Genomic DNA, 11,496 nt, shown 5'->3' with positions numbered 1-11,496 from the left:
CGTTGTTAGTATTTGTTTGGCGAACAGACTATTGAACACAAAGTAAACCATTAATTGCTGAGAAAAGGGATCTAAAGCAGCATTGTTCAATTAGTATGGTTAGAAAGAAGACAATAAAACAATAGTAGCTGGTAATGCTTAGACTCAATTATGTAAATGTAACTTGTAAGGTTTGGTTTACCATCTGTTTTAGTTTGTAGTTGTCAAACAAATAAGTATTTGTAACTCATTCTGCATGTGTTGGCATGCATGGAATGATTTGGAACATTCTGCAAAGTATGGCATTCAGAGTTTCACATGTTCTCTTGACACTACTGCCATGAGTGATTCCCAGCTCAAAATCTTTTTTTGTTGGTGAATGCTTACAAAAGTTTTGGTCATAACCCATTCGCGAAGCAGAAAAGGGAAATGGAAAGGAAGAAAAAGAAGAACTCGTACAAGCCTTCTCAAATCAACAAAAGTGTCTGCTTATAAAAATCAATGATGCTAATCAATAAAATAGAAGAAAATGATATGACATCATGATAAAATGATTGCATGAGCCACTCTGTTTTGGGATATATAAATGGTAAACACTAAAATACTTATATGTGTCATCCTTAAATTCCCTACTAAAAATACTACATTATGTATCTACAATATAAACATATTTTTACTAGGTTGAAGTAATTCCTGGTTGCTAGATTTCGCAAGAAAAAGATCCAACGACATATGGCTAGACTTTGCAGTTCAATTGTTAATGTGGCGAAAGCTCCCAAATGAAAACAAAAAACCAACGACATGTGGCTAGATTAATCCGGGTGTGAGTAATTCTTGGCATTCTTAATCTGGCATTCAGACTTTCGCACGATGCTCCCAAATGAAAAAAGCTCCAACGAACACCATACACAGGGAAGTCTAAATAGTCGGCTAGAATTGCTATTTAGCTATTAAAAAATCCATCAATCCAGGATTTACATAGGTGAGGGTAATCGTCATAGTCGAACCCACCAGATGCCACAAAAAATAGTGCCAGCGATGGCCAGGTAAGCAAGAATAGTACCTAAGACTACCAGGAAAAACAGGCGAAACCATCAAGAACGAAGCGATCACCCATGATTCCCACGGCGGAGATGGGATTGTCGCTTCTCCCCGTAGTGATGTCATCATCCTACTGCTTGCAGCGCGACCCAAACAAAATCCGGTATGGGATGGTGACCGTAGCCTGCATCAGATATCAAGAGCATTGGCGTCGAAGAAGCTGAAGAAGCAAAGTGCGCGAAAGAAATCAAAGGTAAAGCGAAGAGGATTTCTCACCTATTCCTCGCTTGCTACAGCAAGCGCGTGCCGCAGCACCCGATGGCGTCTACACAAGAGAAGTCCAGGGATGGAGAACCCTCGCTGCCAGGCGCCAGTCGCCAAGCCCTTCACTCTTTCTTTTTTGTTGCTAGTTCTAGAAAGCACAGCATTCTGAAGACTAACAGTGTGTACTGAAAAGAATATTTAAGAAAAAATCTTATCCACAAGAAGAAGAGCGAACGGTGCAGCAAATTATCACCGTAGCAACGCTTGAGGAGAGGGGGAGGGGACGAGGAAGAAGCTTCTGTCAGCCGGCGTGCGTCACAGCGATGGACGAAGCACCTATTGGGGCACCCAGGCCAGCGAGGCAGCGTTTGAGGCGGCAACACAGAGGGGAGAAGGAAGCTCATGGCGGTCGGGTTGCGTCGCCGCGAATGGACAAAGCACCTAGGGGAGCATCAGGGCCAGCGAGGCAGCGAGGGACGAAGGCACCCGGACGATGTGTGAGGACTGGTTTCGTCGAGCGGAATCTCAAAGCTTCCATAAGAGACTGAAGCGCGATGGAAAGTTGACTGGCTGGGAGATCCTGGTGACCATCAAAGCTAGATCCAACGGTTGAGTTTTTCGCGCTGACGTGGATACCTTCAAGGAAGTTGTTTTGAACCGGCTTTGTATTATAGTAAATGATTGATGAACAAATGACAGACAAATCACGATGGCTACATGCGGATCTACCATTTGTTGTTGGTGCACCTCTTGCTCAAGAAAGAAGTGGAAGACTAAAGAAAACTTAGGATATTAAGGATGTCTTGAGGGTGTGGACACAAACTAGCTGTTTGTCTTTCACTACCGGAATCCTAGGCTTTGTCGAGTGTCGGCCTCTTTGCCGAGTGGCTTTTGTCGGGCACTCGGCAAAGAAGGCTTTGCCGAGAGCCGCACTCGGTAAAGTTAGGCTCTCGGCAACGAGCCTCTTTACCGAGTGCTGGACACTCGGCACAGGAACACACTCGGCAAAGACACGTTTGCCGAGTGTGCAACACTCGGCAAAGGTGGCGCTCGGCAAAGGGCCGTCAGCGGCCGTCCTAAAGCTGGCGGCCGTCAGTCTTTGCCGAGAACCGAGGTTTGGCACTCGGCAAAGAAGACTCTTTGCCGAGTGCCAAATATTTGGTGCTCGGCAAAGGACGCTTTGCCGAGTGTCTTCTCTAGACACTCGGCAAAGTATTTTTTTATTTTTTTTATTTTGTCTCCCAAACTTTTTGTGGTATGTTCCTATACTATATAGACCTACATGTATCATTTGTGGACAATTATAACAGAGTTTTCAATCGTTAGTAGATTTAGTTCGTTTATTTGAATTTCTTCGGAAAATTCAGATTTGAACTGCAGGTCACTCGAAACTTGAAAAACCGTGCATGCAAAAATGATATCCATGTTACTTAGCATAAGTTACGAACGATTCCAGGAGCGGACCGGAAACTTCGAGCAACATGCTCACTAAACATGGCCGTGAACTTGCCATCCACATGTTTAAAAATTGTATAAAACACAAACAAAGTCAGAAAATCATGAAACTTGTCCACGTGTCATGATATCATATGTAGAGGCTGTGATAAAAATTTGAAAAAGTTTCGAGAAAAATGTGAAGCACTATGTGTAGAAATCTAAGAGATCCACATTGAAACTCCATGATTTCATAGGTAGTTCTCTTAGGTTTCTACACATACTGTCTCACAACTTTCTCCAAACATTCTCAATTTTTTATCACAGCCTCTACATATGATATCATGACACGTGGACAAGTTTCATGATTTTCTGACTTTTTTGTGTTTTATACAATTTTTAAACACCTGGATGGCAAGTTCACGGCCATGTTGAGTGAGCATGGTGCTCGAAGTTTCCGGTCCGCTCCTGAAATCGGTCGTAACTTGTGCTAAGTAGCATGGATATCATTTTTCCATGCACGGTTTTCCAAGTTTCGAGTGACCTGTAGTTCAAATCTAAATTTTCCGAAGAAATTCAAATAAACGAACTAAATCTACTAGCTATTGCAAACATTGTTATATTTGTCCCAAAATGGTACATGTAGGTCTACATAGTGTAGTAACATACCACAAAAAGTTTGGTAAGGGAAAAGAAAAAAATAGAAATATTCTTTGCCGAGTGTCTAAGGTTGACAATCGGCAAAGACCTTGTTTGCCGAGTGTCTAACGTGGAGCACTCGGCAAAGATCATAAATATATACTTTGCCGAGTGCCTGTCCGCTGGCACTCGGCAAAGAGTTCTTTGTCGAGTGTCTGCGATCTGGCACTCGGCAAAGAATATATTTAAATTAAAAAAATCTTTGCCGAGTGCCCGCGATCTGGCACTCGGCAAAGCTTAAAACATAACGTATACCGAGCCCTTCTCTTCTCCTTCTCACTCTCACTCTCACTAACCGAACGCCGCCGCTCACCGTCGTCGCGCCACCCCGCCGCGCGCCAGCACCTCCCCGCAGCAAATGTGACAACCGGAAAAGAAAACCAAAGAAGGTCATGGTAGAACATATTTGGAAGAATGGATTTACGTCGGGCTATACTCGGTGGATATTTTATGGTGAAGCGCATCGTACGAGAGAGGAGGTGCTGAGACAACGTGTCGAGGATTATGACGCGGATGCGGGGGTAGCGGATGCGGGGGTAGCGGACACTCGGCAAAGAGTCTGACATGGGGACCCTCCCTGGCGGGCTCTTTGCCGAGTGTCCCAGAGGGCACTCGGCAAAGAGGTATTCTTTGCCGAGTGCTTCCGGGAAGGCACTCGGCAAAGATAACTCCTTTGTCGAATGTCATCCGTGACACTCGGCAAAGACGTCGTCTCCGTCACCCGTCACCGGCCTCTTTTCTTTGCTGAGTGCTCTCTGGCACTCGGCAAACCTCTTTGCCGAGTGTCCGAGAAAAAGTATTCGGTAAAGAAGACTTTGCCGATGCACTGTTTGTCGAGCCTTCTTTGCCGAGTGTTTTTAAGGCTTTGCCAAGCAATCGGCAAAGCGTCCGTTTCCGGTAGTGTTTGGTTGCAACTACTGTTGTTGGAAGGTCGTTCTTTTATTGCATCCCTCCCAAATAATATTCCCATCGAATTGAAGGAGGCTCTCTGCGATTTATCCAAGTGGATTGCTAAGATCGATCGCCGTCTTCTTTCGCTGTGAAATTCAGTGGCTAACTTGTACCTCGATGTCGATTGATTGCCCGAGCCATGCATTTAGCTGTAGCTGTAGCTGTCGTGATCTGTTATTATTATCAGTAAATTTTTCCAATAGCTAACGACTCTGAATCCATGCATGTTGCTTGGCTTTGCTTGGCCAGCTCTTAGCTGCTGTCAACTCAGGAGGGGAGGAGAGGAGATCGACCTGCTTCAGCAATCAGCGGTGGCCGGATGTTGTTGACGAGTGCGACGGCGGCGGAAGGTAGCGGCCAAGGCTCCCCGGCTGTGGCAGACACGGCTCGGCCGGAGGGACGACGTACGCCATCGGCCATCCATGGAGGATGGACCGGAAGCCGGATGATGATCCATGGTGATGGTGTAGCCGCGCGCAGACCCACCCACCCGTGACGGAGAGGTTTGACGACCCCATCTCGATCAATCTCACGACGCGTCGTCCTAGTCTTCTCCCTTTTCGTCCGTGTCCGGCGACGACTGTCCGTGGGTGGAGGAATCACGAGGTTTTCCTCCACCCCTTTTTCTCTTCCAGCTTGTTCGGCTGCCACAGAGAGAGCACTGTTGCAGCTGCAAAATACTGTTGCGGCTGCAATCACTAGAGACAAAATACTGTAGAAGCCGCAGCCGTAGTCGGATTAAAGCCGCAGCGAACAGGGCCGAATCTTGACGTGCCGGTGGGGGTGGGCCGTGGCGGTATTGGCGATGATGCCCTGGACGACGGGACGGGATTCTCCACTCGTCTCTTTTCTCTCCTGACTCCTTTTGTCTTTCGACGAATATCCATTACTTATATTTTTCATAATAACAAAAACAATAAGACTAAGAGTACAGAAATTCATTATTTTCTATAAAAAAGCAGCAGCTTTGATTACGTCAAAATGCTAGCATGACACCGTACATACATATATATACATATATGCTGTTCTAATTAAGTTAGTGTTTGTTTCGAGATTGGTGGAACCAAGATGTTCTGTTCTAGCAGATAGGATGTTTGGTTTGATCCTAGATAGAATCGAGTCACTCAAAAAATAAAATATTCCTCTAATATATTGCATACCATAGCCAAGACCTACCACCTTACAGATGACATATGTTACTGTAAAAGGAAACACTCATATTCTAAGTTGAAGAGAGTAGTTGGACCACCGTAAACTAGGGTCGTAGCCAGAGTGATACGAGAGAATAGCAAACCTTGTTAATTATGTCATTAATCCGATCATGTTTCCTCCCCTCTTACACTATTGGGTCAGGAGACTCATGGGACATGTCCAATGTATTCTGAAAACAACATTGATAGTATTTTTAATCTGTTTTTAGCAAGCGAACTCGTAAATGTTTTGTTAAATATATTAGAGCCTAGGTAGCATATTTCGAAGTGTTTCCAATAAACCCTTTCTCTTTCTCTCACATGCGTAATTTAGCCTTATATGCAATGTATATGAATCTAACACCTGGTGGTACTAGATGTCCAAGTTGTATGATTAGACTCTCATATTAATAGTATATATCTATCCTAATCCGATCACGCTCTCTATTACGTCTTGATCGATAAAATGCATTAGCTTTATACTATACATAGAGTACTTATATTTTGCCTTTCTCATTCCTCATCTTTCCATGTTGAGCACTATATCATCATTTATTTTCAACCACCATTCCTTTATGGTCAACCTTTGGATGTGCATTTAGCCTTATCTCATTCACAACACTTAGAGTAAAGGTTGGTCCACTAGTTGTATCAATTACTGAAATCACATATGGAGCTTTCAATCCCCCATCTTTCTTGTTAATTGATGACAACCATACAAAGTTAGGAATTTTAAATTTTGAATTACATGTCTAGTTTAGTTACTAGTTTAGTGTGGATTTGAGCAACTTGTCTAGTCATTTTAATCACTTTTGAATTATTTAGACAAGCTTCTCAAATTTTGTTTGATATTGTTTGCTCCCTCTACATGCATGCATATGAAGCTTGCACATATGCTGGATTTGATTTTTTTGAGAAATCAATCTTACCCAATGTTTCTGAAGTTTATAGGATATATTCATCCTTAGCACTTGGGGTAGCAAAATCATTATTGCACAAATAGATAATTTACTTTGTTGCATAGGTTTTGACTAAGATAGAAATTAGATGCCATGGTTAGAAATAGGTTTTAAGCTACCTAATTCAACCCCTCCTCTTAGGCGTCATGGTGGTCCCTTCGAACGTGAAACACCTTCGCACGGAGGAAGACTTTCTCTTACCAAACTCCTCCATCAATCCCAATTCGCTTTCTCATGCTCCGGCACGGGCGGATGGTCCCTGTCGCTTGAGTGAATGTTGTTTCCCGCCATCCTTGGGAAACTCGGCTAGCACCCGACAAAATCATGTGTCCTACAAAATTAAATCAGTGGTAGAGATGGGGAACTACTTGAGGCAAAGGGGCACCGATTAAATACGACACGCCCAACAATATATAACACAAGAGACAAGCTACCTAGAATCCAATGTGAGTGTCGTCTGCCACTGAAAACACAAAGTAATTAGACCATGTTAAATTCGCTTTTAAACGGAGTCAAACCAAAGACCTAAGGTACTGCTAAGGCTCTTGACCAACTACTAACCCAAATGTTGGACATACTAGACAATAAAGTCTCTAAAGTGTATATAAGATATAGGTTGGTTTAGATACACTCCAACGGCTTATTCAGATAGTTATCCAAATATAGTCATCCTTAATTCTGCGTTTTGTCGCTAGCTAAAGATAGAAAACATGAATGACTCTGTAGAGTGTAAATAAGGTATAGAAAACTGTTGAGGATTGGAAAGATATAAAACATTGTTTTTATGTAAATGACACTCTGGATGATAATTTGGAGAGCAAAATTTAGAATACTCTTGGAGATGCTATTAAATACTTGGTATATCTAGCCCACCAATTTAAATATACTAGAGATGATTTCGACTAATTTTTAGCTAGCTACCTTTGGAACTAAACATGTCTACAAAGAAGTTGGAAGGTGAAAAATCTAAACAAATGCAAGATTTAAAAATTTGTTGTAAGGTAAAAAAATTAAAACGATTTATATTCAAAGGAAGATCAAATACCCAATATGCATTGTTTATTACTTGAATCCAATATAAACCGTTCATCCGGATAGCAAGGAATTGGATAGCGCCATAGGCTAGCTGTCCGTACCTCCTAACGAAATTGACTTGAATTTGACTCCGCACTCTCCGCAGCTGATTCTTTCCTCCCGGCTCCCGCTAGAGACGGACGGTTCGTTTTTCCTTTGCATGCGCCGCCCTCCGGCCTTCCACTTCCCACGCAAACCGCCGCCGCCACCTCCTCGGGCTCGGCGGCGCCGGCGCCCATGGCGACCCCGTCCCACGGCATCCCCCTCCGCGCGCTCCTCCTCCTCGCGCTGTCTCTTCTCTCCATCCCCATCGTGTTCCAGCTCCTCCACCGCCCGACTCCCAGTCCCATGCCCCCTCCGCTCCTCCGAATAACCTGCGCCGACGCGGCGTCGCAGTCGCCCCGCGCGAACCCTCCTCCACTCGCCTCCGACGTACACGTACCACCACCGGCGCCTAAGCCGGAGGAGGCGTCGGAGCCGACGTCCCTGCGCCACGTGGTATTCGGGATCGCCTCCTCCCGGCGCACGCTGCCGCTCCGTCTCCCTCTGCTCCGGCTCTGGCTGCGCGCCCCCGCGCGCGCCTTCCTCTTCCTGGACGCGCCGGCGCCGGACGCCCGCGACCTCCCACCGGGCCTCGCCCTCCGCGTCTCCGCCGACGCGTCGCGCTTCCCCTACACCCACCGGCGCGGCCTCCCCTCGGCCGTCCGCGTCGCGCGCATCGCCGGGGAGCTCGTCTCCGCGCTGAATCAGCAGGAGGAGGAGGATGTGCGGTGGCTCGTGCTCGCCGACGACGACACCGCCTTCGTCCTCCCGAACCTGCTCCACACGCTGCGCAGGTACGACCACGGCGAGCCCTGGTACCTCGGCGCGCGCTCCGAGTCCGCGGCGCAGAACGCGTTGCACGGCTTCGCCATGGCGTACGGCGGCGCCGGCATCGCGGTCAGCTGGCCGCTCGCGCGCCGCCTCGCGCCCGCGCTCGACTCGTGCGTGCTCAGGTATCCGCACCTCTACGGCAGCGACGGCAGGATCTACGCCTGCCTCGCCGAGCTCGGCGTCGAGCTCACCCACGAGCCGGGCTTCCACCAGGTGCCTGCTTCTTGCTTGTACTCTTCCATATGCTGTTGTTCTGTGATCATGGAATGTTCGACCACATTGGTATGAGCAGTTGCCGTAAAGATTAATTTTTTTAGTGTTGTTTGGGTTAGACTACATGGGTCAGGACTCAGGAGTTTGTGGATTGTCTCACGAGTTTTCTGATCAAATTGGACTAACCTATGTAGGAGCCAATAAAGTATCCGTGGGCCGTGGCACATAACTGTTCTTTCTCCTCGGATGTCTGTAGTACGTGCGGCTTGACAAGGCATCTTGTTGTTTCTTGTTTTTAATATATTCAATTTTTTTTCTGGTGATCTGTTCCAATTTATAATTAGTTTGACTTTCTATAACCTAAGTTTAACCAGATTTTCATATTTAAATATTATATTTATTACTGATTCTTACTGTGATACTGTCATATCCTTTGTGATATCGTTTGAATTCAATTTAGCATATTTATTAAGTATGGCTTTGATTTTTTATTTTTTTCAAAAAAAAATTGAATAAGATAAGGCGATTAAACTTGACAAAAAATAAATGAATTATAATTTGAGACGGAGGAAGTATTAGATATTGCTATCATCTGGTTGTGTGTCTGTGTAGCCCCTGCATGTAGGAAGCATAAGGCTACTACCGGTATGCGGGTCTCTGAAAAATGGAGCTATAAAATAACATCAGATGAACACATCTGCATTTTTTTTTCTTGTTGATCCTGAATAAAAGCTTATCATCTTGAACTCTCTTAGGTGTGTTTGGTTGTGAGACAGCTAGGACGGGATCATCCCCTGACGTCCTCTCTCGTCCCTCCAATTTTGAGGGACAACAGGGGATAACACTAGATAGTACTGTCCCAAACTAATTTGAGGGATCGTCCCATCCCATCCCGTCCTGTCATTGCAACCAAACACACCCTTATAGCTTGTTTGGGACCAAAAGTAATGGAGGGCATTGCGGGACCAAAATTTCGTACTATTCAAAATTAAATACAAATATAAATAGTAAGAGATTTTTGACCCCCTCAATCCTTAATATTACACTCGCTCCCAAATAAGCCCTCAAGAGATGAAGAACCACACATCGTGATGGCTACTGGTTAACTTCTTCCATTTCGTAGTTTGCAGCGCTGAATCTATTCAAAGGTGAGCTGTACATCAACTGATGTTGATGCCTGGGCACTTAAGAAATGGTTAGCATGCATGGTCCACACTGCCGTTTAGGACCACACTAGCACACATCCCTTTCTTGCAACAAAAACCATTGGTCAATACTAGAGCTGCTTGTTGCTGAAGCGCCTGGCACTGCAATTTTTACACAGCAACAACCATTTATCATTGGCTCTGGTATCTATTATGTGTTTTGCTTGTGCTACTTGCAGCAGTTAGCAAAATCTAGAGAACTGCCACTGTAAACAAAACAAAAAAAGATTACTTTTAGTTTTATGTCTAGCAGACAGTGTTTAGTCTGCGCATCAAAATCTGAATACCTTGTGCCTCTGCATTCCAGATCGACCTCCACGGGGACATCTCGGGGCTGCTGAGGTCGCACCCTCTGTCCCCTCTAGTCTCGCTACACCACCTCGACCACGTCCACCCGCTCTACCCGGGAACGGACCGGGCGGGGTCGGCGCAGCGTCTGTTCCGGGCTGCCGACGCCGACCCGGCCAGGGTCCTGCAGCAGACGGTGTGCTACGACCGCGCAAGGTCTCTCACGGCGTCGGTCTCGTGGGGGTACGCGGTCCAGGTGCTCAGCGGCAACGTGCCGCTCCCCGACCTCCTCGCCGCGCAGAGGACCTTCGCGCCGTGGAGGAGGTCCGGCGGCCGCGGCCGCGGCCGCAACGCCACGGACGTGCTGTACATGTTCGACACCAGGCGGTACCCTGGAGACGAGTGCAGACGGGGGGCGCTGTTCTTCCTCGAGAGCGTCGCCGTTGCTCCGGCCGGGGAGGAAGGCGGGACGGCGACGGTGACCACGTACGGGAGACTGGCGCCCAGGAAGTGCCCGCCTGGCTTGGTCCCGCTGAAGAGCCTGCGTCTGGTCAAGGTCACGTCAGAACCACTGCAGCTGGCTCCTGGGAAGGTATGAATTGAATATAAGTTAAAGCATCGATGGTTGCTTGAGCTGCATTGCTTAGGGCTAACATCTTGAACCCTCCCTGACTGTTTTCTCCAGGCGTTAAGACGCCATTGCTGCGACATCGCGCCTTCTTCGTCTGATGCTAGCATGGACATCAACATCAGAAGGTGCAAAGACGATGAGCTGATCGCCATGCATTCATAGGCATTCTTCGTTCGTTCATAGCAGGTCATCATCGTCTGCCCCGGTAATGTCATTTTGATCTGGGTGTTTTCCCAGCTGCGACCAGGTAGTAGTACAGACAGGAGAGAGAGAGAAAGGATACATATAAAAAAAACAGACAGACAGGAGAGAGAGAGAAAGGATACATATAAAAAAAACAGACAGACAGACATACACGGATCAGGTAGCATCTTTTGTTTTGTTTAGCTCCCTTTCAAATCAAAAAGGCAGAGCTGGAGGGGCATCAGGATGTATCCTTAGTTTGGGCACGTTATTCACTTTTAACCGTAGTTATGCATCCTCCTCAATTCTACACTTGTTGCATAAAAACTACTCAGCAATGCCCACCATCTCAGTTTCTTACACTTGGGACCCACCGCCACCAACGTTGTTTCCCTAATCTTCTCTATCATTCCCCAATCTCTCTGTCATCAGCTCGCAGCCTTCGACCACCGCCGTGCTCCGGCTTCCCATTCCAGCTCACACCCGCCTAACATCGGATATTGGTTGTATTT

General features: G+C 46.4%; 1 protein-coding gene across 1 annotated transcript; it reads left to right on the top strand.

Moving 5' to 3' along the window:
* Positions 1-4,060: 4,060 nt before the first annotated feature.
* LOC103653106 (uncharacterized) lies at positions 4,061-11,296 on the top strand. The gene is made up of 3 exons (XM_008680068.2): positions 4,061-8,677; positions 10,190-10,762; positions 10,856-11,296. The coding sequence occupies exons 1-3, from the start codon at positions 7,829-7,831 to the stop codon at positions 10,961-10,963; spliced, it is 1,530 nt and encodes a 509-aa protein (XP_008678290.1). The 5' UTR covers positions 4,061-7,828; the 3' UTR covers positions 10,964-11,296.
* The last annotated feature ends 200 nt before the right edge of the window (positions 11,297-11,496 follow it).

The sequence above is a fragment of the Zea mays genome, chromosome 4 (genome assembly GCF_902167145.1).
Source record: "Zea mays cultivar B73 chromosome 4, Zm-B73-REFERENCE-NAM-5.0, whole genome shotgun sequence".
Lineage (NCBI taxonomy): Eukaryota > Viridiplantae > Streptophyta > Magnoliopsida > Poales > Poaceae > Zea > Zea mays.
Note: the sequence above shows the minus strand (reverse complement) of the source record. Positions and strands in the feature narration are given on the sequence as shown.